Source organism: Cygnus olor, chromosome 6 (genome assembly GCF_009769625.2).
Source record: "Cygnus olor isolate bCygOlo1 chromosome 6, bCygOlo1.pri.v2, whole genome shotgun sequence".
Classification (NCBI taxonomy): domain Eukaryota; kingdom Metazoa; phylum Chordata; class Aves; order Anseriformes; family Anatidae; genus Cygnus; species Cygnus olor.
The window spans coordinates 33,401,124-33,428,394 of record NC_049174.1 but is presented as its reverse complement, the minus strand read 5'-3'; the positions used below and the strand labels follow the sequence as shown (position 1 = coordinate 33,428,394).

The window sequence follows — 27,271 nt, the reverse complement described above, 5'->3', positions numbered from 1 at the left end:
ATCTGTACACCGATCATTTTTCTGAAAGCATTACTTGACTATACACTTCCAGGTAGAGCTAGTCAGAATGCACTGACAAGCTTTCAGTACTTACCCTTACCAGAAAGTTCTTTGTTTTACACGTTTTTTTTCTCAGTTAAAGATCAAGATGGATACTGCTGGGACTATTTCGTCTTCTACACAGTGAAACTACTGGACTTTTCCAGCAGCCACAACCCCAACACAAATTTACCTGAGGGAACCATTCTAAGCCCTGGCAGCTACCCCTGTAGGGCAGATTTAAGGGTAACAGGTGGGACCCTATTCTGTGAAACAATTTCCCTTTCTGTACTTGATATAGTCACAAGCCATTTTGTTCCTACATCAAATTCCGCAAGGATGACATTTAAAGTGTTTTGACAAAACCATCACTATTACCTGAAGAAGTCGAGAGCCAATAATAAGTCAAGATTTATTAATGACAACACTGTTGTTCTTACAGTTCGCTTTATAAAGTAACTCTGATCTGACTGATTAAAGCACACTAGGATCACTGTAGAGCAGCATTGGCACATACACGTCATAGTGTCTGCATGATATTCAATGGGGTTAGGTTACAGCATGTGATAGAATTGTGTCATCACATCAGGTTAAAGACAGGATGCATTCAAATGGGCTCTAACTATCAGTACGTTGCCTACAGTAAAACACCTCTGTACATGTAATTTACATACAGCTTTGGCCCTTGCATGCAGAGAAGGATATAAAGTATCCCAACGTAAGTGATCCACTTACAGCTATTAGGGGTACGGTAGCTAATAGCCCAAAATATCCTTAGTTATGTTTAGGAGGAGCATCCAAGACAAGATCTCTTTTGGACAACTACTGCAGTGCTGGGAGAGGTAAGCATGAACTAGAATGTACTGTACACTTCAAAAAAATCAAGGGAATTTCAGAAGTATTTGCAACATAGTGATTAACTAAAAAATACTGAGCTCAGTATTTGTGATTAGCAATAAATACAAATTACTTCATGTTTGCACATCACTTTAAGTAAGCTAATATCATTTTACCATGTCTGATTAAGAACTGTAAAGCAGCATTTTCTGCATAAATTTCAACACAAAGTATTTGCATACAGCCCATTAACGTCCATTATTAAACAAGCCAATGCAACAACACTTGCTCCCTTGGGACAGAGGGGAGAAGCTGAACTTTCTGCCCCAAAGGTCTGAATAAAACTACTTGCGTGTCCATGCCAAACCTCCAAGACAGAGTTGCTGCGGGCATTCTTCCCAGCCATAAGATCTGCTCTGTCCTTGGGACTGCTCCTCTCCATCATTAATGACAACCGTGCTTTCTCCTCACCACAAGCTGGTAAATCTAAGTGTTAACTTCCCTGAAGGAAAATGAATAGCATTCTACTTGTGAAGACACAAGCTACCACAGCTAGTTACATCAGAAGAACGTCGTGTCTGCTGAAAAGGCACCTGCAAGTCGAAAATCTTCTTTTGTAAGCACACTGTACATGCGCTGGGGCAATGGTTTCGAGTAGGGTGCGGGGCGGGGGACAGTTGTGCGCAAAATAACCTCCCGCCCCGTGGGTGGTGGGAAGTCTGAAACGGCGCCCGTGTTGAGTCGTCGCTCATCTGATGAACCTGATCTCCTCAGTTCTTCATCAAGTGGAGGCATTGCAGAAACCTTAAATAAAAGCAGAAGTATAATTGCAGGGCGAGCTGTTTATCAAAAGTGGGATTCAGAAAATAATTCATAAGAGAAAAAGAGGAAGATTAGAAATGGTAACACATCAGAAGGCTTTACATGTACACGGTGCAAGACACTAATGGGATGTCAAGAAATAAACTGCGCACGGTCAAATGGAAGAACCTTCGTATGCGGATGGTAAAGCTCAGCCTAGACTAAACTCCCTGTTTTTTGACAAGCGTGAAGCAACTGTTTTCACCAGACAAAATGGCCCCTTCTCGGTCAGGGCTCCAGCCTCAGCTCCTTGTGGCTACACACAGCCAAGCCAGCCTCCTTTTAAAAGCAATCAGCAAACATCCTGGAGTCTTGACCAAAAGCTACCTGCCTTTTAAACAGCATACTACTTCCATACATGCCCTTCGTGGCCAAAGAGCAGCTTACTGAGGGTACATCACAGAGCACATGGACCGCTGGGCAACCTCCGTCACTACCCCTTGCCTCAGAGTCGGTAGCAGCAGCACTAGAGTCTGAACACTGGAAGAATGACCAGCGTGCTCCAGCTCCTGGCTGCTCCTCAGCCAGCCCAAAAGACATTTCCTAATTACATGCATACACACCAACACCCTAACAGGGTCTGTGTTTAGCTGTCCCCAACTCAAGAACATGGAAGAACCCCCAGGAGGACCCTCACATCCACACTGCTTCCAGACCTCTCTCCCCCCAGTCCTCAGGAGCAGGGACCCAGCTCTGCAGCCAGTGACAGAGGGTAAGTCACCAGGGGTAAGTGCCAGTTGTTCGTACAAGAACAGTTTAAAGAAACCAACAGAGACCTTTGCTACACTTCTTCACAAGTTTTCCTGGTTCTCCCTCCCAACCCCTCCGTACCTTTGTCCAAAAGTTTCAGTAGTGTTAATAAGCATTGCTATCTCGATAGTTTTGGTGGTATCTGGACTGTGACATCCACCATGTCGTACCATCCATCAATACCTCCCCCAAAACATCTGGCTGTTTAATAAGCAAAAAACAGTGACAGTAACAGAGATGAGTATGAAGGTAAGGCTACGTATTTCAGCATCAGAAAATATTAGTATTCATTGGAAGAAAGGTTTGTGGGTGGGCTGGTTTTCTTTGTTTTGCTCATAATTTTTTTTTTCTCCACTTTCTGTTAGGCTCTAAAAAAAGTCTGTGAATAAGGAAAAACCATTCTGGAAACACAAAATTATTTTTACACTTAATATGTGAACAACAGTATAAACCACGTCAGGCTGTTGTGCTATGTCTACCAAAAGGTTCAGCTCTATGCAACTAGGGAAGATGAGTGGGAAATGAGGGACAAAGTTGGTTACCTCATCAGAAGATTCAGTCAGCTTGAAAAAGGATGAGAAAAGAACCAATGATGAAAGATAGAAACAAAGGCAAGTCAGAGATGACTTACAAGAGGTTAGAAGGAGGCTGTAGGTTTAAGAGATATCATGCACTCTACTTCCAAGAACATGCATTTGCTATCATAATTTTCCTGAGAAAGCCTGAGAATATAACAAGACATTTTACACAACTCAGAGAAGAGTCCAGAATCAAAAGGTAATGAACAAAAAAGTCATTCAACTTCTATTTACCAAACAGCTCTCTATCAAAATAATTCATGGCAGATTAAACGTGAGGGTTTTCTGTAGCAAGTGCGCTCTCATCCCACTAAGAAGTCTTAACAGTGACTAGTGAGAGGTGTCCGTAAGCTAGCTTCAGTTACTGATGGTTCAAAAGAAACAAACCCATAGACATTACAAAAACCTTTATCGATTATTAATGTTACAAGCTTGTACTCAACTTTAAAAACGTAATACCACATTACTAAAAAGGCAAGTACATACACTTGCATATGCTTACAGAGCACAATCTTAAGCTTTAAAGGGAAGCTGGTAAATCAAGCTGCCTTATATGTTGAGATTTGTATGCTACAGACTCAAGTTCTCCTAAAGGTAAACCAAATGTTCCAATTTTCATTTCTCAGAATAACCAGGGGCTGTTTTCAGAATGGTCCTTTTTATGTTGAGTTGCAAAATATACAGATTATTATTAAAAGCATCTGCACCTTAATTTTTTTTTTTTTTTTGAAAAACGGCAGTGATGTCCAAACAGGATTTCAGGCTTTAAGGTGTCTGTAACATTATGCCACTTTGTTATTAGCAATGCAGTTAAATTTTAATTAGGTCATTTGATGCTATGAATAGGTGAAATTCTGAGAGAAACTGTAAGCTGAGTGCAGTCCAAGAAGTCTGGAAATCAATACTTACCAAGCTAGTTATTAAAAACACTGCTTACGAGAAGAAGGGATTATTTATAACAATATAGGCCACGGAAAGGTTTCAAGAAAACAGTTGCAACACTGGCAGTAAGTAAAGTAAATGTAGAGTTGTACTGGAAAAGGAAGGAACTCTTCCTAGGCACATGAATTTCCATCCAACAAAGTATTCCAAATATAAGCCTCAGTCTAAAGAGTTCCTCCTTCTAAAGTATTAAACATTAGAACATGCATTCCTACATTCCTTTGTGAAACCATTAACACACTCCATTCTTCTTGCTGTGAAGTTGCATATATTGTGCAAATTGAATAAAGCAGAAATCTGTGCTAGAGTTGCATTACTGATGTCACCATTTTAAGTACATCAAACACTGAATGGCACACCTATCAACTTCCTTCAAGGTTTCACATCCCAGGTCATCTCTTCTTTTGTCTCATGAGGTTCTGTTATGGCTAAAATCACGTTGAACATCACACAAAAAACCCACCCTCTTCAATCACATTTATAAAAATACATGCACATGTAGACAAAATAAATCGCCATCACATGTTAAGCCACTGCCTCAATCCATTTGAACCAGAAGCATCAGCAAAGCAGTCAAGAACTCTCTCTTACCCTCTGGGCATTCACAAACAGCTTGTGAATAACGCTGCCAGCAGGTCCTCTTCCTGCACCAAGAACAGACACTTCTGGCTGCTCCAGGAGGCAGTTTACAAATCTGACAGTACAAATTATTGAAAAAAAAAAAGAAAAATATAATTATATATATGTGTGTGTGTGTGTATGTATATATATACATACACACACACACATATATATATATATATATATATATATATATATGTATCTTGCTTATTGCATTTTCTAGTCTAAAACCAGCGTTGTTTCCCGTGAGGAGACCTCCACCTAGCATTATTAGCACAGTGAGAACTGGCAGACACAGTTCTCTGTTGAAAAAATCCAAGGAAAACAAATGACATTTCCCAGCATCACACAAACACCATCACTGCCTTTTCATCCCTTCACTCCTTTCCCTTTAGCCTAGGCCTCCAGCCCTCAGCCTTCTATGCTGCCCCCTACTTCACTGCTCCTCCTCTCATGCTAAGCAGCTGTTTTCCCACAGAAGCAGGCTAGAACTGAGCAGAACAAAGCAGCCTCCCAGATGAGGTTGGGAAAGGCAGATTATGCAGCTGATTGTGTTGTAACTCCAGCAGCAGGCCAACCAACCCCTAGACTGCAGGTCACCCCCTGAAAGGACCTGCTGCCCTCCGTTACTTCATGTGGCAGCCAGGCTCCTAAGGAAGATGTGTAAACTGTAAGGAGCAGGTGGATGTGGCCAGAAGGAGGCTGCAGCCCAGGGAGAGCTCCGCTGCCCTCCATGTTCCTCTGCTTAAGCAAAAAGTAAATATTCTGACAGCAGTCAGATGCAATGAAACATGTTCTGTCACTTTTCATTCATATGGTTCCTCAATAATACATTTAAAATTAGTACGGAGAGTGGAATGAGAAAATGCAACTTTGGGCAGCATTTCATTCCGTATTAGTTATAGAAAACACTAAATTCCTTGTCCTTCCATTTTTACATATATTGCAACAAAGTTGATCGTGTGCACCTTTCACTTAACACAAAAATAATGAAATCTCCAGTACCATCAACAGAAAACAAATTCCATTGAAATAATCTATATCACACGCTTTTAAAGAGATGGTTACTTTGACGGGCATACAGGGTACCCATAAATCACATCTCGGTAGCATAGGAACATGGACACTGAATTTTTACAGCTACTAAGTATGATTCCTCAGTATCTCTTTATTATCACCACTTTCTTATGTCCTAAATTTTGAAACTCCTAAAAAAAGGGCATCAGAAGAAAAAGGGAAGAAAATTAGTCACCTTTGCAGATCTTCCTTCTCCTCCTCATTTTCACATTTCTCTACTCCAAATTTTGCTTTCAAAGACCTGGCCCTGGCAATGATAGCTTCCACACTCATAATCTGAGCAATGATTTCCTGCAGGAGTTTAATAAAAACAAAAAAGATGTTATTTTAGCACTCCCATGAACAGTGTACACATCTGTCAAGTTTTCAGCTCTGGCCAATATAAAAGTCTTACTTCCAGCTTCTTGTCCTCTGGATTTGGAAATCGTAGAACTTTACTGGAATGGGATATTATCTGTTTAATAATCTTCTTAACTGAAGATATATCTTCTAGTACTTCTATTAGGAGAAAAAGAAAAGCAAGTTCTCATTATCGCATCAGTGTTCAACCTAAAATATCTTAATAATTTATTAAACATTATTTACCTTCTTCCTTTACCTTGAGTACAGCTGCATGGATGATGCAAGACAAGAGATGTCTTGCAAGGTCAGCTGGTTTTTGAACTGCAAGGTAATGAAGCACCTAAAACGTTAGAAAATTGAATACATTAGTGCTCGAAACGTCTTCTCAAAGATAAGGTTTAAGCACAAAAGATGAGCACCTACATTAAAGAAGTTACAAGAAGGGAGTATCATTGCGAGACAGGACTCAATAGGTAGACGTTACTCGACTCCTCAGTGGTTGCTTACAGTCCCAGCAAGTTAGAATGAAACTAAAATAATCACTATTTAGTTTCCTAACACGTAAATTCAGATAAAGATCTGTTTTATTTACTAATAATTCAAAGAAGTACCTAAGTAATACTGCTTGTAGAGCTACATTACACACACTATTTTAGATTTTAGATTTCAAACACACTGTTGTATGGCAACAAGGACTTCTGATTAACCCTAAGCCATTTACAGAACAGCTGAATTACTCAAAGGATATAGTTCAAATCTTGTTGGAAGAAGAAGAAAGGGCTGCTTGAAGATCTGTACAAGCATTACAGATCAGACTATCACTAGCCACAGAATTTTTACCTTCTCTGCTTCTCTGGTGTCATCGAAGAGTCTCTTCTGCCTCCGTGCTGGGACTGGTTTTGCTGTCTCCCAGGCCTCTACCCACATGTTGCTAGGGATCTTCATTCGGGCACTCAGCTCACCTTTAATTACCACATTCCCCTTTTCATCAACCACTTCCTCTTCAATGTAATCCCGAGGGGAGTACCACCTCACAAAGTCCTCCAGACAACAGCCAGGATTAGCTGCCTGGAAAGAAAATGAGATAAAATTTGTACCTGAAGAATCCTACAAAAACATCATAACCTGGGTAGGAAGGCAATGTCGTTTACAGGGCGGAGCACAGGCTACAAGCCAGGAACTCTTGAGAGTTCTGCTTGCAGTCAAGCTGTACAGTAGGAAAGAGACCTGGGTGAGGGGAGAAAGTAACTGCAAACCAAGAAAACGGCAGCAGGAAAGCAGCAATTGTGTGTGGAACCCACACCAGCAAAAAATAAACCTTCCTCTTATTCCCCAAATCCAGTACATTCACCAGTTACTTCACGCAAGCTCAAAATTTCACTGTTAAGTCAAGCTTCCATCTGGTGCTTCATAAATGCAATAAATATTAATTTTCACGTATAAGCTTACACCAGAACAAAAAGTAAATCCAGCCATCTATGCAAGGTACCTACGGGAAGTGCACTTCCCTTTCAAACCATGGTTCTATAACTCTACTTCAAGGTTTAAGATCACTTGCAGCACAGAAATAAAACTGCTACATCTATCTAATATGATATGGATGACTGTGAATAAATTGATACTGATGTTGTAAATAGTCTGACTGTACAGTGCACCTGCATCCTTTTATTACACAGCAACACATGCATGCACACACACATACATATTTCATGACAGAATCTCAAATCCTTTTAGAGTTTAGAAATCCTTTGTTAAAAACAGTGTACATGCTCTTAGCTCCCTCTACAGAATTCAGCAAAGAAATGAAACGAGTTACTCAAAACCACAGCTAGTCCAATCCCAATTTAATGAACAGCTGTACAGAACTTTTAAATAGTGATAACTTAACCCTCCTACTAAATAACAAAACATCCTCAACTGTATTTGAAGTTATGTCCATCTCTCCCCCAAATTCCAAATACAGACTTGTGGAAGTTAATTATTTTGTTTTCCACACCTTTACCTTTTATCCTTACAAGATGGTGGGAGAAAGGCACACAATTTTGACTGAGAACACTGATGCTCAATTTTCTTCTGACACTTTTGTACAGCCTATCCTGAGTTTTAATTCCCAATATCAACTGAATGCATTTTTCCCCCTCCTAAAGAAAGCCACACAAGTCTGACTTTGTACAAATTTACTGGAACATTACATTATAATCGACTGGATAAACATAGGTTCTAAAGCATTCAGTTTTCTCAACAGGTTTTTATTATCAGCTTTGAACTGTTTTGAAACTGTTTTGTGGCGGGAAAACAATAAAATTTGTCATAAAAACCTTCACACTTGTCCAACACAAGCAAGAGGAGTAATTTAATTAAGAGGAAAACAGTCTCACAGACTTCAAGTAGTACTACCTTAAATGACTCCATATCCGAGAGCAAGCAGGCACTCTGCATGCGTGCTCGAAGATGTGCACCTTCTGCCGAGGTCCCTAGTTTTGCCAGCACCTCAGACTGTTCTTCCAACAAATCTTCAGTCATGGGTGCTGGTTCCTGTAGCACAGAAAAAGGCAAGCTTACAAGTAGTTCTCCTACTCTTAGCCCTTACTAAGGAAAATGTAAGGTAGCCAAGACAATTTAGTTCTTGGTTTAAAAGGGGAAAAAAAAGTTGGTCTGAGTGAAATTTGTAAGGAGACTCACTCTTAAATAAGACAAAGAGCATGTGAGATTTCACTTTAAACAGCCTCACCAAGTTTTAAAAATGGAAAACAAGGTCTTCAGGCAAAAACACTCAACAATTTTAAGAACAAATAAATCTTTAACCTTCGAGCTATATACAATTTCACAACCCTAAGTATGACTCATACTGCATGAGCCTCATATTGCTCACCAAGCTCATCTCTGGCCACCTAACCTGTGTTATCGGGATGTAGAGAGGTTCTCCTGGGTGCAGTAGTGTCAGCTTTCCATGAGGATGCAGTCGACCTTCTGGTTTTAAGTTCACAGGCTCTTTGCTGCCCTCTTTGGCTCCTCCTTTCTTTCCATTTTCCTGCCCATTTCCTTTCAGATCTTCTGTGTCACTTAGACATTCAAAAAATTCTTCTTCACTGTCACTCCATGATTCCCAAGACTTGCCAACTTCTTTTTCCTTATCAGTCTCCTTTGAGTTATCTCCAGAGTGGTCTGCTCCTTTTCCAGCATCACCAGAAGAACCACCAGATGAACGATCTGACACGCTCCCCCTTTTCCCCTCATCTCTTGCTTTCTTTCTTTCAATGCAACAATTTAACATCTAACAAGTTAAAGGAAAAACAACAAGTGCTTAGCAATTACTTCTCTTACAGAAACAATGCCACAGAGTACTTGGAGAGTCACTAATAATCTCTTAAAACTCCAAAAGTTACTAATTCCATTGAATTGGTGCTATAACAAAGATTTTCCCAAGAAAAGAAGTCCAGACCCAAATAATACAAGGACAACTAAATCTACAAAACTGACATATTTAGCTAATAATGGTTACGATTTTGACTGTTTCCCTAGGAGAAAAATCATTCTTAAATTTGGGATATTTACCTGAAGCTTCTGATGCAGTAAACAGCATCTCAGATCTGGAGGGCCATTAGCTAATCTAACAAAAGGTAGAAGTAACTATTATCATTTATGAAGTTGAATCTTTCACACACACACGGTCTTAAATCATATGAAACCCAAGAAAGGGACAAATAGCCATACTGAACCCGCTCCCACCAGTCCAACTATGCGGCTCTTCTGTGGTATCAGAAGACAAGTTATGATTGAACAAGCCCAGAATTTAAACTACGTTTATTTCCTAGAGATCGTAGCTGGAGCTCAGAGATCATTCATAGCAGTACAAAAACAGAGACCTTCTGCATTTCCTGTCAATTTTCTGTTTGGATGTTAAAAGAGTAACTGTTTTCAAGCAACAAATTAAGCACCTTTGACCTCACTTTAAAACAGTTCACATTCCATTTTATTTGTTAGTGTACCCATTTCGAAGTACAAACGAATGAATAAGCGGCCAGTCCAACCCACAAAAAAATAAAAAGGAACTGATACATTTGCTCTACACTTATACCTGCTCCCGACAGAGCCCTTCATTTGGTCTGCAACAAGCTGTGCTAGATCAGACCTAACTTGGAAGAGTCTGGATAGGTGAGACAGCATTAACTGCCCAAAAAGGCTACTATACCAGCAGGAATTTGGATATGCTTCCTTGGAAAAGTGGCAAAACTACACCACAAAAAAAAGGTATTTCAGATTATATCGCCTCCTTCGTTTCTATCTCATGATAGACTGGTAGCTAAGCATTTGCATAAACTTCTTTTTCCTCCTTCATATAATCTTTAATTTGAGCTTCTTCCAGATATCTTGAAGATCAATGGAGGGCACAGACACTTCCTCACCTCTCTTGCCTTTCTTGCTTTAGGGAAGAAAGGTAGTAAAAATGGAAGATAGCATTTGAAAGCAAACAAATAAATAAATATAAATATTGGCATATTTCAAAGTCATAGTGAACTTGCTCTGTTCCTGAAACAAGATTTTCTATGACAAAGCCACAACAACAAAAAAATCTTACCCTGGAATAAGGTAGTTGTTCTCCCATCTGTAGCGCATTTCTAACACAAATTCTTGCCAAAGATGTGCCACTCCTTTTACTCCTCCGTGGTAGAAGTTTATCATACAAAGACATAAAGCTAGTTTGTACGTCAGACTATCAGAAGGAGCAGATTTAAACTGACTGAAGAGATTCTACACAAGAAATACAAGAAAGCAAGAAATGTAGAACCAACGGCAGTTTCTCCAAAACCATCCAATCTGTGTCCTGTTTGTCAATACAAGTGGCTAACTAATGCTTTAAGCCTACAAGGTACCAAAAATGAGCCTTTGGAAAGAAAAAAATAAATAAAGAAAAACACCAACAACAAACATTCACTATTTTCTACTTGGAGATTCCACAGAGGTAAGATTACCTATTAGAAGGCAACCACAGCAAAGTCTGTATTAACGCGCACTAAAAATCGTGCACTCTCTCTCTCAAGTATCAGTCAGTAAAACTCACATAATCTTCATTCTCTGGAGGAGGATTGTTCCCAGTTGAAGTTCCACTTTCAACCCCATCTGCAAGCTTTTCAGCAGCATCAGGAAATAAGAACTTGAAGAAACAAAAAAAAAAAAATTCAAACTTGCACCAGTAACAACTTAGGCTGTATTTCAAGAAGCTGACCAAAGCAATTTAAATAACGGAACTGACATCAGAAACTCTTTTTTAATTACAATTCTGCTATAAACCAGATGTATCAGTACTAGCAGGAAATATGTTTTTTTTTTTATGAATCTAATGTGCATGGGTAGCTCACTTACCAGAAGAATAGTGTTCAGAACTTCATTGTTCAAAGGCGATTCATCTACACCTCTGTGTTTCCGAATCTTTTTCTTGGCACTGTGAACCATATTTGTGACTGATAATTTATGGATTGGAACAGGTGCTGGCTCTGTGAGCTTCGACAAAGCATGAGTAATATCAGCAACCTCTGTAACATTAGAAAAAGGAAAAAAAAAGAAAGAAACAGCTCTTAAAAGTTCGCGTGTCATATTCAGTCTGCGCATCTTGTATTGATTTTTAACACTCTGTACCCTTGTATTGTCATGTTTGGTCCTCGATACTCACTGTTCTTAGCCACAAAGACATACAGCACAACCAGGAGTCACAGACCAACCGCCTTGATTTATTTTCTGAAGGAAGACTAGACTGGGTTGGCTGCAGGTAGTGCCTGCCACCTGCTGCAAGTACTGCATACTTGCAGACAATGACAGACAGTGTATCAGCAAAAAGCCTGCTACAAAGCCAGTGTTTAAACCTCATTTACACACAGCAAAAAGAGAATATGTTGAAGTTAAAGACTATTCAAATGTATGCTGAAGCTTTAGATTAGCCTTATGTAGATCCAGTTTTAACCACTATATATGACCATACGTGGTCTATGCATATTCTGTTCTAGAGTCTTCAGGTAAACAAGATGATTTTTCCAGACAACATTGTTGCTGGTAAACTTTGGAACTTCTTTTTTAATAAAATGAATTACATTGTTAGAAAGAATTAAAACAAATTTAAGTGAATAATTACATCAGCCTGGAAAACCTCATCTTGGCAAATGTTTTAAGGAGATTAGAGAAGGAGAGCTAAAGAGACTATGTCAAGCACTAGAAGTAATATGTACCCTATGCAGTCTAACACCTTTTTAAGCTAACTAGCTAGCCCGTTTTTTGCTCTTGAGCTCCCTCAAGCTGCATTCCAACATGAAAAGTAAGGAAAATGAAAGCAAGAGTCAGGGACATCAAAAAGATGTCAGCATCTGCATTTTTAGGATAAAGTTTGACCTGTTGGTCTGTTAATTTTGGTTTTAGCTTCATTGCACTTCTACTCCTCTTTCAGTAAGAGTACGAAAGGCCCTTAAAATGGAGAGGAGGTCAGCAAAGACTCTCAAACAGTTTAAAGGCTCTTTAAACTGGCTGTTAAAAATACAGAATACGGTACTTCAAAAGGTAGAAAAAAGTTAAGAAAATACAAAACCACAAAGTGATAGTCAAAAACAACTCCTGTACATACTAGTACAATGTCTAGTCTAGCTCTCCGATTAAAAAAACAACTGTAACACAGGAATTTGTCCTTGGGGACTTTGGCAGCTAGGCTTGCCAAGAATTCTTGAGAAATGGTACCAGGCAGCACTGACCGGGAAACTCCTAGAAGTGTTCCAGAAAATGTCTAAGAGTAACAAGTAAAAAAGGCTAAAGAATCTGAAGTCAGGAAAAGGGGGGTAAGAAAGGCAAAATCTGTGAAACATCTAAATATCAAACACAAGTCAACAAGATTTTAGTGTTACCTTTTCCATCCTCTTCAAAAGCAGACCTTCCAAGTATCTCATCAGTTGACTCCTTCCGACGACAAAGCTTGAAGAATTCATTAAGAAAGTCACCTGTAAGAGAAACAGTTTCTGAACCACTACAATTCAAATCTCATTGAACAATAAACTAAATCTCAAAGTAATTCTTGAAAGATGGTAAATTTTCTCTTAGTCTGCAAGAACATGATAATCTATTCTGAAGCACAAACATCCTTAAACCACATAATTAAAGCTTCAGAAAATGCACAGCTGAACAGCTATCAGCCACCCCTCCACAGCACAGTCCTGCATGCAGTTCAATCCATTTCTTCACACCTTCCCTCCACAAGCTCAAAGGCCAGGATGGGCAATAGTACAGTTCTCCAGGCTTATCAGTCCTGTCACAGACAGATTGATCCAACTAAAGAAACTGATATACACACATAGTGCTTAATGAAAGCTTGTTTTCTTGGAAAAAGAAGCCCATAATATAGTTCACTCAAAGAAATGAGGGGAGTGAGGAAACAGAGGTCATCAGGGTAATCAACCATCCAATTTTAAACTCAAGACTTAATAGCCTAAAAAACACAGCAGATTGGGAATTCAGGCATCTTACCCAATAGACACTGAGGATTATCTGCTTTTCTGATTCTCACAGACCACTGTGGTGCTTGAATAGGATCCAGGTCGCTAAAAATTAAAAAAAAAAATAGAAAAAAAAAAGGTAATTCTGTCACCATAGGTATGCAAGAGATGAGTATCAAATTCTTAACAAATGGAATGTCATAGCCATGAAGCTATAACATACACTACATTACACAGAAGAATATGACAAACATTATGGCGTGCAAGCAAGAGTCCTTGTTCCACCTACTTATTTAACATGAATAAGAAGTGTAAGAAGAATACAGCTCAACTTTAGTACACTTTAAAATACAGTAATTTTACATAATGTTGAAAACTCATTTCTGCATTAATTAAATCAGTAGACCGCAATTATTTTTTTCCTTTCTGAAATATCAGTATATATTGTTCCTACTCTTTAGAAAGCTTAATAAAAAACATGTGAACGGGGTAACTAAAATGCAGTAGTTAACAAGACAGTACACAGGTAGGTATTTACAGTTCAGGCAAAATACTTACGAGTAAACATCATTGTCGACAATTATACCTTCTGTTAGGTGAGGCCACGTGGTAGCCAAGTGGAGCTCACTGAAACAGAACAAGATTTAAGACTCGATCACAGTTAAGACCTTGACACACATGACAGTTCATATTTAAATTCCTATACATATTTTGCAGCTAAGTCCAGAAGTGTGCATGTTTTCCTCGCTGTATATGTTGTAAGGTTATTCTAAAGCATGTCACCCAGTATTACACTGAACCTTAGCGGTAGCTGGCACACAGGACTCTTTCAACGCTCCTCTCCATTATATCCTAGGTATCCCAGTATAGACGAAAGAAAAATTTTCATAAATTTCCTACAGCATTAAACGCTAATACATTAAATGACTCCTTGATTTGCTGAGTGGTGATGGGCATTCAGAAGAGGGCATTAGAGGGATTATAACAACCCAGTTAACAGACCCTCTCATTTTAACTTTCCCACAAATGTCATAGTACAAGAAAAGAACAAGTCGAACCGCTGCATGAAAGTACATCATTTTTAAGGTTTATCTCCAGTTAAGGTACACTTCAACATAACAATTTCAGAGACAAATTGAGTACTCTAAAAGTTTATGGTGAAACATTTATGAGCCAGGACTCCGAATATCATTACACAGCTTCGTAAATGGTATTATTTGCTATTAGAGCACGTACTTGAATAACAAAACCTTCTATTAGTGACATAGTAAGTGAGATGCAGGCAAAGCTCAGATTTCAAATAACATACATTTAAGTCCTCCACTAAGGAGGTTAAAAAAAACAGGTTTTTTAACTCTTATCTTACCTAATAGGGTCCTCACAGGCACCAAACGGTAACTTCCCAAACTCAAGACCTCCAACTTCTCCCCCAACTAGCGCATCTATATCTGAAGACAGATCAATACAGAATTTGCAGGGTATTTTAAGAAGCGTATCATTTTAATTTCATAGGAAAAAGACCACAGTATGTAGGCTCATCCGAAACACGCTGAACAGCTAAGGTTACGGAGATATGAAGATGTAATACTAGCGCAAAGCCAAAGTAGTTGTTTCCAGCAGAAACTAGGAATTAATCTTGAAACTGGACAATAAAAACCACAGATAAAACTCTTGTCACTTGTGTTGAGCAAAGGTTATTCCATTTATGCAGGAACAGATGACAGCTATAAAGGCATCCTTAAAGAGTCTATGTCCACACAGGAACAAATAGACACAAATTTGTCATGAAATGACAATTTAGGCAAGAGACAATTATGACAATTTAGGCAAGAGATCAGTTCTGTGCAGAAAAGGGAGACTGGAAAATCCAACTCTGCAGGAGCGAGAAACGAACTACTTTGAAAACGTTGTTTGAAAATTTTACGGAAAGAGTTTGTTATGTCTGCTGCAGTTAAAGACTTAACCCAATGATGTGGGGGATTCCTTTTACCACACACACAAAAAAAAAAAAGCTAAAGATGCCTCCCAGCATCCCCAACCACTTCCCATGTTATACATTTTAAAGAAAAAACAAACACTGACACTTTCCCAATCAAAAATTTAAATGGGTAATAACGTGTTGTAATGACATTATTATAATGTTATTACAACCTCTGATCCTTAATTTCGAATGCATCTGATAAACTGTTTGCATACAAAACAACAGAGGAATTAGAACAAAGTATTTGAACAAATTCATTAAGTTATTTCTCCAACTTTCTTCTTCAGAGAAGATAAAGTACATATTTAAATTCTTTGGCTTTATTTGAGAATAGCTAATTGAGTGGTTGAAGGCAATAAATTCCTGGTCTAGTTATTCACAATGAAAATATAACCACAACTGCATGTGGCAACAGCAGTAAAAATGTTGTTTGTCTCCAGTTTCTGCAATACACTATGTCACTCCTGGTTCTTTATCCAGAAACTTCTAGAAGAGTAGAGTTTATTCAAACTACTTAAAGCAAGAGACATCACCAGAGTAGTATAATTCATTCATGTTAAAAAAGGGATCCTAAACTTGCTGAATAACTATAGCAACGCACAGAAAGACTACTGAGAATAATAATTTCTGTGTCTGCAGAAATAATAAAAAAGAAAATCTGTAGAACTAGCTTCACAAGTCGTTTTGACAAGCTTGGTTTACCTGCAAAGAGAATTACTACTAAAAAAAAAAAACAACAATGATTTGCTCTGACCCTACAGAAGAGGATTTTCTTTAAAGTTATTTTCCACACTCCTCAAATATAAAGCACACAAGATAAACTTTGCTACACATTTCTTCAAAACACATCTGTGCATCTGTGAATAGTGTAAGGGTTTTTTTGTTGCTGTTTGTTTTTTAAGTAAACAAAAGTCAAATAATTAGCAACCAGACTAACGTCATACAGGTTCTGTCCCTCTAAGTACGCCCTAAATACTTCATCCTGTTATGCAAACCTACTACCAAGCTAAGAATAGAACTTGGGCCTTTTAATTGCTCTACCACCTTGTGCCTAAAATACCACGTTACTAATGAAAACGCCTGTTGAGAACGAACTAACCTACCTTTTTCCTATAGATTTGCTTAACTTTGAGCCAGAAGAAGTTTATAATTTATTTCCTGAGCCAGAAGAAGTTTATAATTTATTTCCTGATGCTACCTCTATATGAATAGGTCTGTTAAGAGCAAATCCTTGAAGCCCAAGAAAATGTTACCGCCAAGCAAGCATGTAAGAGTTCACTGTGAGATTACCAAATGAGTAAACTAGCACAGATTTTTCTAAAGAGCATTACTGTTGCATAAACTTATCAAGTCTGGTATATGTACTTTAGATTTAAGACTACACATTACTTTTCTTCTTTCCTTTCCTAAGACCTCCTATAGTAAAAAGCTTGATCAGCACTTTTTCCTGCACGAAAAAAATGTATCAACTACTGAGCTTACTTAACACTGTGGACTTTTTAAATCCAAAGTTCAAATGAACATAGAAAAGTTATCTCCTTTTCCATTGTTAGTAGAGATAAAAAGATAAATAGTGAAGCACTAAAGTCAGTTATTTTATTGAAATAATCACCCAATACTAGTGTGAAGTATTAGCATCTATCAAAACTTGAATCCAATTGTTTCCTTGTGGAACCCAGGGCAGAATTCTTTACAGATCTATGGACAGTCACCTGTTTCTCTTCAAACAGACACTACAGTTTTAGAAGCATCACAAACTGTATCTCTGAACGCTAATGAAAAAAAAGTATATTTCTAACTCACAATTTCAGAGGAGCTTTAAATTTGCTAGCTCATCACAAGGAGTTGTAACTAAAGCCTTTTGTAGTAATGCAGAAACAACGTTTAATTCCTCTGGCAAGATGCACAAACATTTTCTTTAGCATTGACTAATTGTTCATCTTAAGACAAGTTATTCTGTGGACACAAAACTCCCACCTGGTGGCTGCTGCGGCCAGAAATACTGTTGCCAGTCTTGAAGCACGTATGTAAGCCGAATGGCCATGCTAACTGGAGGCAGTGGCGTTAATGGGCATCCCTTGAAAATATTAAAGGAAAAATTAAGTGTAAATAATACATCCTCTACAATATCCTTGAACAGAACCTAAGTTATGACAGTTTGTATTATAGCTAATTTTATCTGAACTGCAACACCGCAAGAATTACTAATAAAGTCTTTGCTCAACAAGACACTCATTGCAAAACTAAGCATATAAGCTTTCTAAAACCCATGCAACATTTACATGCTCCATTTAACTGGTTATTCACAAGTAACTCTAATACAGAATAAGTTAGGTTTGCAATAAAAACTTCTCTCAGTGTTTTGATGAGATTGCTGACTACCAGTATCAGTTGTGAAGTGTTGCAGTCCCCCATGCTCCTCTATAAAAGTCCACTTAAGACTCCTCAGATTTCCATCATGTTTTTCTTCCCTCTTAATTTATTGGTTGGGTGCATGAACTACAAAATATCAGAAGAAAAACTGCACCCCAACCTTCCTCTCTCCTTCAGAGAGGCATAGAGTTTCAGAAAGAGGATAGAGTTTGCTTGAGGGAGATTGAGAGACTTATTACAAGTAAACTGCAAAATAGAAACATTCTTTCACAAGCCCTGTGGAAAATAAAGAATGGAAGAATGCGATACAAGTGAGTACAGAAACATATAAATTTTTACTTTCTACTACTAGATACAGAGTGGCAATAACTGGAAGGAGATTGTTGGTATTGGCAGTGTGAGTCTTATCCTTACAAAACAAATCCCTAGAAGACAGAAGTGAATGTACAGCAACCAGTTAATAGAATTATTCTTAGTATCAGGTGTACACATACGGATGCACTTACGATCTTGGACTTGAAGATATCCAGTAATCCCGATAAATGTGTGTACTGATTTGGCACTTTGCGAAGATGAACCATTTCAAAGTCAGTTCGAACTCCTGGACCTTGACATTCTCCAACATACATTCGTCGCCATTTCTGATGTATTTGTACAAATAACGGTACCTGACTATAAAATATATTTCAGGTTATTTAAAATGTCGTGCTATCTCATAGTCTTTTAAACTAGCTAAAAAAATGTTAAGTATCATATTTTTAGAATACATTTTCTTAGTGGAACACAGCTCAAAATGCTTAATATGAATCATAGAAAAATATTAACTTCACCATTACATGGAATGCCTAACAAATTGTTGTGTCGTAAACACAAACACGAAGGCTTATCAATGACTTCAGTTCATTTTTAGTCTAAATACTTTTGAGGAATATGATAAAGTTACTGTTACCACACAGATAAGAAAGCTTCTTACAGAGTTTATGCTCTGTATGCCAATTATTCGAACAACTTGCATCAGTTTTTAAAGACTTTGAGGTTTTTAAATAACAATGAATATAAACAACATACCAAATCAATCATTTTATAGTTACCATGGGAAGACTGTTTTTTAATCTTTATTTTTTTTAAATATTATGGTGCAAATACAACAAACTCGGAATGTAATTCACTAATAAATTAATACTTTTTCCTCAAAAGAGAAGTATAGTAGTTTCATCTTGACGTACTAAATAGTTTAGGCTTTCACTTACCAGCCGGTGTTGCCCAATGCAATAGAAACAGAACTCAGCAGAAGGTTACATTTGGATTCACTAAGAACTGCATCGTTATTTGCAGCCGGAGCAATAACCACAAACTCCCGTAAGCCATACCTTGGAGGGGGCGAGAAGAAAAAAAGCATGATGTTTCTATTTTCTAGTAAACCAGCTGAAACACACAATTGGTAGAAATATTATAATCTGAATAACAGAATTGCCACCAACAAGCTGTGAATCTGTTATTTGGACGTGAGTCCCTCTTTCAGCGAGGTCAAGAAGCGACTGGATATGTAGCACTGCAGATTCTCAAATCAGTAACTACAGGCATTCAAGAGCATTCAAACACTATTAAAGTAACGTGAAGATTTCCAGATCTATTAGTCCTGAGTTTATTACTTAAGTTAATAATAACTGTAATTATTTATACTTTAATACAATCTCTTGAAGAATACAGTAATCTGCTACAGATTTGCTTTAAGAAGTATTTGGTTGTTACTGCAGTTTTTTCCCCTCTTAAGGTGCTAAAGCTTTGTTTTTGAGAATCCATCTAAATATCACATACATTAAAGCCTGATTAGTCTACGAATTCAGAAAAAAATATTTTGAAAAGACTATGGTTTGGGCTTTTGTTTTTTTTCAGCCCTTTACTGCATCCCATACAAAGAACCATGTTCCTTAAGCTTTAACGCTGGATGGAAAAAAAATACAAATGATTGTGCCACCAAAGATTTTTCAATTGCTATGTTTACTTGTTTTAGGGAAGAAGAGAGGCAGCATACATACCATCTTACCAGACAGTGAGCTCTAGGAGGAAAGTCATTGTTCATGCACAACAAGTCCTGCATAGGCAAAGGAAGGGCATCTGCAAAACAAATTGATACATAAGAGCATCAGCATCCATTCAGCTAACTTACAGTTTACTTCTCTAGCAGTTTGCAAATTCTTTAGCATTCGTTCAATGTAAAACACTAAAATCAGAGATGTCAGATCCCACCCATCAGACACCTCAAAATTTCACACAGATTCAAATCAACGCACTATGAATTCCACATTTTGAAATTGTCTTGTCATATCCGTATGCCAGTGACATAATTCAGACACAAAAGAGAACTACAAGCTACCTTCTGCAGGTTCTTCTTTCCCATCTCTGTCACTGGGTTCTTGTACAAGATAATGATGGGTAACTGAGAATTTGAAGTCTGCAAATGAAATTTCATCTGATTTCTCTTCCCATGCTCCTGTGGTATATACACCCTATAGATTTAAAACAAACAAACAAACACAAAGCTAGTGCTTCATCACATAAATTTAGGTTAACATTCATGAACCTTACAAAATATACTGCCTAAACAATCTATAACATTTGTCCACCTTTTTCTGCTACCATTTTATTTTACATAGCAAGGCATGGTTTAAAGATACATAAAGATGATTCTCAAAACACTTCATACTAAAGGTATCTGAATGTTAAAATCTACATTACTAATAATCATGTTTGTTTTAAGGAAATCTTGTCCCCCACAAAAGTCTTGAGATTTATAAGGCAATAAAGAGGCAAATATTTCCCTTCACATGACGGAAACTACACATCTTAAGCATATGTACCCTCTACTTTGCCCAAAGAGGGAAGCTTCCCACCTCAGATTTTACCTATACCTGTCAACCCCGCCACTCTAAACAAATGCTTCTTTAATATTTACTTGGAACTTGCTTTTACTGATAAATGATTACGTATCTAAAACCTGCAAAACTTCTGTGAGGATAATCAAATTTTAAACAACAATACTACATATGAGGATATATAAGGGGGAAAAAAATAAACAGCACTGTACAGAATTTTACAGCTGCTACTCAAGCTAAGCAACTTGGACAAAGAGCATATTTGTAAAGAGCATATTCTCACTGGAAAGCAAGAAGAAAGGTCTGGTCTAGAAAACAAAACATGTAGGAATACACTGAAGGATAAAATAATTGTCTAAGGTTGACTAGTTGTCAGCCTTAAATATTAATCCTGAATACTTTGTAGCATGACTAAAATTAAGAATCATAAAACTCTCCTGGAAACATGGCAACCATTCAATCCTAAACAGCTAAATTTATTCACAATGATATGCATATTCTATTTATGTATTTAAATATTCTAGTATGCAGAAGAACTCAGTAATTTTTTATATGTTTTACAAGACTGAAGAAGCACCACAAAGACTAATTAGACTTTGGGGTTAAAAAAAAAAAAACTTCTCTCTGATCTATGAAATGTACTGAATCACCAGAAACACAATGCAAACCTCAACCATAAGTACATGAGGTGTGACGAAGGCACGAGGGAGGTCAGGCAAAAAGAAACTCCTTGAGAATTTCAAACAGCTTGAACAATATTTTCAGACTGAAAACTGGCAGTGAAAAAACAAAAACAAACAAACAAAAATAAAAAAAATCAAGGCCCTACATGAAGATTCAGATTTATCAGGGAAATTGCCCATTTTCCAGACAACCCACCAATAGACTTACAGCACTTGTTCATCCAGTAGCCAGTTTTACAAGTGAAATTCCCAATATAAATCATTATCTGCCACACTTACGTAAATGAGAGCACATGTAAACATCTCCATGTGGACTGCTACTGATATTAATAATTCTAATAGAACATCTGGAAGCAGCAACTGACCTTTTCTAGAGGTTTGCCTGAAGAAATCCCAATAAGTTTCCAGTCATTCAATACTTCTTCTATTTTTGAAATGAATCTAGTAGGGAGGGGAAAAATCATTAGTATTTCCTGAAGTCTCATTCATCTTGCACCGTAATTCAGCTCCCTAAAGCAGGTGATATGTTGTCCTACTACGGAATACTTTAAAAAAACACCAAGTATCACAACAGGAACAGAAGTACTTCCTTGTATGAATAAAGTGGTACTTCTATGTTTACACTGCAGATTATAGTTATTTTTAGCAATTGCTATGAACATGCTTTGAGTGATTACAGTATCTTGTTTATTTTTGTCTGGTACTGCAGAATATTGGTTTTAAGAAAATACACCCTTATTTTACTGTTGACAGAAAGAATAAACATTTGACACATAATTGTAATTGAAATTCAGATTTAAAGACAGCGCTTAAAATCTTTGTCTGCTTCTGTCATAGTCATTATCACTGATATAGACATTTTAAGAAACGGAGGTCAGCCTCTTCTCGCAAATAATTACTGGTAGGACTAGAGGGAATGGCCTCGAGTTGCGCCAGGGGAGGTTCAGGTTGGAAATTACGAGATATTTCTACTCAGAAAGAGCAGTCAGGCATTGGGACGGGTTGCCCAGGGAGGTGGTGGTATCACCGTCCCTGGGGGTGTTCAAGGAAAAGTTGGATATGGTTTTTACGGACACGGTTTAGTGGGTGATGTTGGTAGTAGGGTGATGGTTGGACCAGATGATCCTGGAGGCCTTTTCCAACCTTAATGATTCCAGGATTTCTATGAAATAGTACATTAAGAATGCAAGAGCAATCTTCACCTTAAATTTTCTTGTACATTGTTCTTCTAACTTTTGAGAGCTTCATCTGAGATGACTACGTTATTAATATAACATAAAAACCCACAGAGCTCTTCTAGATGTTTATTCCCATCCTCTTCAAATAGACATTAAACCAGATCTTTCGCTAAGCTCAGAAAGGGCTTGGCTGGATCCTCTTAGCCTGCCGAGCAGTACCGCCAGCAGGCACACTGTCCCCGTCCCCCTGCCCCTGGCGCAGCGTTAACCTGTTGACAGGGGCAGCAGCGCTCACCAGAAGCCTCTTCCCCCGATGATGATGGGGCACAGACACCTTCTGGGGCCGCCTAAGTTCAACTAACAACAACAACAAGGCCACGGAGTAGCTGAAAACTTGGAAAAACTGCGCCCGACGCCGCCAGAAAGGCGGCCGGGCAGCGAAGGAGCCGAACGGTCCCGGCGGCACCTGCCAGCCCTCAGAGCCCCCCCGAGCCCCGGCAGGAGCCGCGCAGCCCCCGTCCCCCGGTCCCGGCAGCAGCACGTACCGCTCCCACTCGGAGGCGGTGGTGAAGTCCGTGATCTCGAACACCTCCGACTCGGGCTGCGGGGAGAGAGCGGGCAGGCAGTGAGCGGGGAGGCAGTGGCTGGGCACCGAGAGGAGAGGAGAGGAAGGAAGGGAAGGGAAGGGACCAGGGGGCTAACACTCACCTCACTGTCCGCCGCCATTTTGCGACGCTGCCCAGCCCCCTGCCCTGCGTGCTGCCGCTGACGGGAAGGCGGCGCCGGGCGGGCCGCCCGCTCCTCGCCTCCTCACGGGGCCGCCCCGGCTCGCTTTGCCCTGCCCCAGGAGGCGGCACCGGCCGCGGGCGGCGGTGCTTCAGGGCTGCTCCTCCCGGGCCTCCCGCGTCAAAGCTGGGCTCGCTCCCCGAGGCTTTCCGGCTCCCTCAGGGTCGGCCTGAGAGGGTAAACAAAATGGCTGCCCGGCCGGCCGGCCGCCTGCTTGGGCGTGACCTGCGTCGCAGCTTGTCCCCGTGGGGCCAATTTTACCTGTGGACGAACGAGACGGTCGGCCAGGAGCCGAGGTGCCCCCCAGGCCCGGTGTCGCGGTCCTCAAGAAAACAGAGCGGGCCCTAAGTCCCCGGGTGTCGGGGCACGCAACCTCCGGGCGCCTCTCACAACAGCTCCCCCAAACTCCCCTCACACCATCATCCCCCGATCCCCCTCACGCCAGCTCCCCCCAAACCCCTCTCACACCATTTTCTCCCCAGTCCCCCTCGGCTCACCCTGAGCCCGCAATCTCCGCAGCCGGCCCTGCCCCAACCAGCGCCCCCAACCCCGCTGCCGCCCGGTTCCCGGCCCGCTGCCGGAGTTCCCCCGGCAACGCCGTGTAAACGCACCCGCCCCGCTCCGCCAGAGCACCGAACGCCGAAGCGAACGGCCGGGGAGGTTGGGGCTTGGATTTCGTGCCGCCCGGCAAAGGGGCACAGCTTCCAGCTGGGGATGCCCTGTGGCTTCTGGGCGTGTTGCTGCGCCTCTGTCACCCTTCAACACCCGGTAAGATAGGGGTTGTGGCTGCTTTGTAGGACCTTGTCAGCTAGTGCTTTGAAGGGGGTCTCGTATATCCAAAAAAAGTCGAAGTTTGGAGAAGTTCACGGTCTGATATAACTCTTAACAGACTAATACAATGAAATATGCATTTTAATGGATTATCTTGTGTTTAGCTTAAGAATGATAAATCAAGAATGCTTACTCAAGCTACTTTTGCGCAACTCGTTGGGTGACCTTGGTCATACTATTCAACTTTTCTCTGTTTCCTCCTCTGTAAACTAAGATGAGGAACTCATTTCCACTGACCTGTGCAGTGACGTTGAAATGGAATGGTTCCGTAAGGACAGACTGCTACGTGGCTTGCTACCTTCCATCTGTTGCATACATCTCACCATTAATAAATAGTACCTTGACATTAGGCAGTTTTCCCATGTGCATTAGTAGCTCTACTGAGACCCCTGAGCTCAGATGCAAAGTAAAAAAAAAAGTCATTATGAATAAATTGACAAGTATTTATGAGGAAACTTAAAACAAGAAAAACACACACAAACCCACAAACAAACAAAACAAAACAAAAAGCATTGCTGGGGTAGTACCTGAGATTGTTGTTAGGAATAATTTGTAATAAAACTTGTAAAGAATGTTGAAAGTGTTATTTACTACTAAGTGTGAAAAATTTATAAAGTTGAGCATTTTATGCATTTGAGTCATGTAAGGACAAGGAATGAAGTAAAAACCAGCATGTGAGAAAAAGATCAGAGAGAAAATTTTGTAAAGAAATTAACGTAAGAGCCACTAGGTGTCCTATTTTTCACAGTCCATCTATTGATAGATTTAATAGCCATAAACAATTTTCTAAAAATCATACCTTTCTTTTAGCCTGCCATACAAATTAAGTTCTAAAACTAGTTACTTTGGTAGCATGTGTATGATGGTTAAGTAATGTTTTTGTTTGAGGGGGGAATATATTGCAATAAATTAAATTGAAGATGCAAATGCAAAAAAAAAAAAAAGTTTAATGATAGATCACTGTTTTAAATGGACATAGCATGTATTTCTTACACAGTTAAAATGGAGAGTTCACTGCCACACTATATCGATTATGTCAATATAATAAAGCATGCCACGTAATCTAGAAAGTAGAATATATTTATGCTGCAGGAAAAGTTAGACCTCATTCAATAATATTAGCAAGAATATGAGTGTAAAATACATAAATCGTGATATTATATATCTATTGATTAGACAGTAGGAAAAAAAAAAAACTTATTTTTACATTATTACATAATTTTCCAGTATGGACCTTACAATCTTCCACTCAGAGGAATGTTGCCCAGAGTTACCCTGTAGGAATTTGAGACTTTTATTCCTATATCTTTAAATGTATATTCATATTCATTCACATATTTTTATACACATAAGGTATCTAACAATATCTTCTGTATTTTTTTAAACTATAAATTGTTTGCTAAATAATAAAGATGGGAAATGGGAAATATTGTAATATAGATGGTAGGCAATATTAATAGTAGTATCTTCTTTTATTCATTTCATTTCAGTGTCTTTAATTACATTATATGTTCTTGTCACTTGAGAAACAAAAGTTCATAATGTTTTTCAGAAATGACCCCAAATCCACAAAAATAATTAATTGAGATTTATTTTAAGGATTAGCCATCAAAAATTTCATATCTTCAAAACCTTCAATTTCACCCTCTCGTTCTTCTTCTGCAATTTGTCATTGTTTCTTATTGTTTACGTCACTAGCATCTTATGGTATTTTTCATTTTTGAGTTTCCTGGAGAAGAGGGTTGTTGTTTTTGTAATTGTGAAACAGTTCACGGTGTGGTTACTCACCATATTCAGGCATGTTGTTAACTGTAGAGGATCAATATTGCCCACACATAGCTATATTTAGCAAGAGGGTGATATCTAGCTCCTTCAGTGTACGCTGATTAGTTGGGGGAAAGGTTCACTACAACCTTCTAATTAAGGGTAAAGCCTAGTAAAAGCATCTTTTAAAGCGCAGGTCACAGACATCCAGTGGCAACAACAACAAAAAACCAATCATATAATGGCAAGTTATTTTTTATAAGGTGTGCAATTTTTAAACACTTAAAAAAAATTACCTTTGTAAATATTCAGAGATAATACATTGCCATGTGTGTACTTATGAATTTATAATAGATCTGATATAAAGGGTGTAATTTATAGCTTCTTGATAGCAGTGAGACTGTGGCTCTGTAGAGAAGAATAATTAGCTAATTTTTGAGCATACATTTAAAACTACGCTGTTTTTGTATTATAGAACAATTCCTTCTCAAGATACTTACAAATTATTTTAAAGTAAATTAATTAATGACTGGTTCATATTTCTCTCAAATTGCTAGAAAGATTCCAGTTGGCTTCACGTTTCATTGGAATAAGCTATCATTGAGACTTTGTTGAGACTGTTTGAGAAAGTTTTGGTTCTTGAACCTCTTTTGCTGGGAGTTTTGATCAAATAGACAAAGATAAAGGCTTAATTCAGATCTGGGTTGTAAGGAATATGTTAAACATACAATTATCTTCCAAATGTGAATTGCTGACTTTCTGATCTTAGAGTAAGGATGATATCAGTAAAGTAATGCTGACAGCTTTCATGTCTTATTCACATAGCATATGGTGAAATTTTAGTGTTAGAGATTAGGTCTGGACTTACTGCTTCTGTGCACTTTCAGGATGGGGCATTGAAAGTTAAGTTAAATTGTAATATTTTTAATAATTTCAAGTATTTTTTAAATGTCTCTTTTGTCTTATATAGGATCCTGAAATAATGAAATATAAAGTACTGATTTGTGCACATGAATTGGAAATCAATTGATGAAACATTTTTTTCAGGTTTCAGGACTATAATACATCTAAGGACAATATGTTTGAAAACTAACAAAATAAAAGGAGAAGAAAAGAAGGTAGTTTAACCAATGTTTATGAAATATTATATATGGGATCTGGAGAAAAAAAAGGACAACGTTAACTTGAAATCTTGTCACTTGTTAAAACCAAGCAACTACAAGATAATTTGAAATCAACTTCAGAGTTATTTTCCACCTTTGAAAAGCTCTGAAATTTGTTTT

At 38.6% G+C, this 27,271-nt stretch overlaps 2 protein-coding genes across 5 annotated transcripts in view; one reads left to right on the top strand and one right to left on the bottom strand.

Annotated features, from left to right (window-relative positions):
• Nucleotides 1-439: 439 nt before the first annotated feature.
• Nucleotides 440-23,943, bottom strand: RAB3GAP1 (RAB3 GTPase activating protein catalytic subunit 1). 4 transcript variants are annotated; one of them, XM_040561565.1, is made up of 26 exons: nucleotides 23,891-23,943; nucleotides 23,316-23,654; nucleotides 23,153-23,208; nucleotides 21,795-21,870; nucleotides 20,248-20,380; nucleotides 19,910-19,988; nucleotides 19,121-19,240; nucleotides 18,377-18,542; nucleotides 17,475-17,574; nucleotides 14,883-14,964; nucleotides 14,075-14,143; nucleotides 13,548-13,621; nucleotides 12,932-13,024; nucleotides 11,412-11,581; nucleotides 11,110-11,202; nucleotides 10,627-10,799; nucleotides 9,603-9,657; nucleotides 8,944-9,321; nucleotides 8,445-8,582; nucleotides 6,888-7,115; nucleotides 6,291-6,387; nucleotides 6,100-6,203; nucleotides 5,881-5,996; nucleotides 4,599-4,701; nucleotides 3,030-3,050; nucleotides 440-1,680 (listed from the first exon to the last, which is right to left on the bottom strand). In XM_040561565.1, the coding sequence occupies exons 2-26, from the start codon at nucleotides 23,331-23,333 to the stop codon at nucleotides 1,438-1,440; spliced, it is 2,985 nt and encodes a 994-aa protein (XP_040417499.1). In that variant the 5' UTR covers nucleotides 23,334-23,654; nucleotides 23,891-23,943; the 3' UTR covers nucleotides 440-1,437. The 4 variants fall into 4 exon arrangements, 3 of the variants coding, with proteins under 3 accessions (XP_040417499.1, XP_040417498.1, XP_040417500.1); XM_040561564.1 differs by lacking the exon at nucleotides 23,891-23,943 and having other exon boundaries at nucleotides 23,316-23,787; XM_040561566.1 differs by lacking the exons at nucleotides 3,030-3,050; nucleotides 23,891-23,943 and having other exon boundaries at nucleotides 23,316-23,780.
• MAP3K19 (mitogen-activated protein kinase kinase kinase 19) overlaps nucleotides 23,913-27,271 on the top strand; it is a 15,582-nt gene continuing 12,223 nt past the window's right edge. Inside the window, 2 exon segments of the mRNA XM_040561514.1 lie at nucleotides 23,913-24,161; nucleotides 27,036-27,106. The gene's annotated coding sequence lies outside the window, so the exon portion shown is untranslated.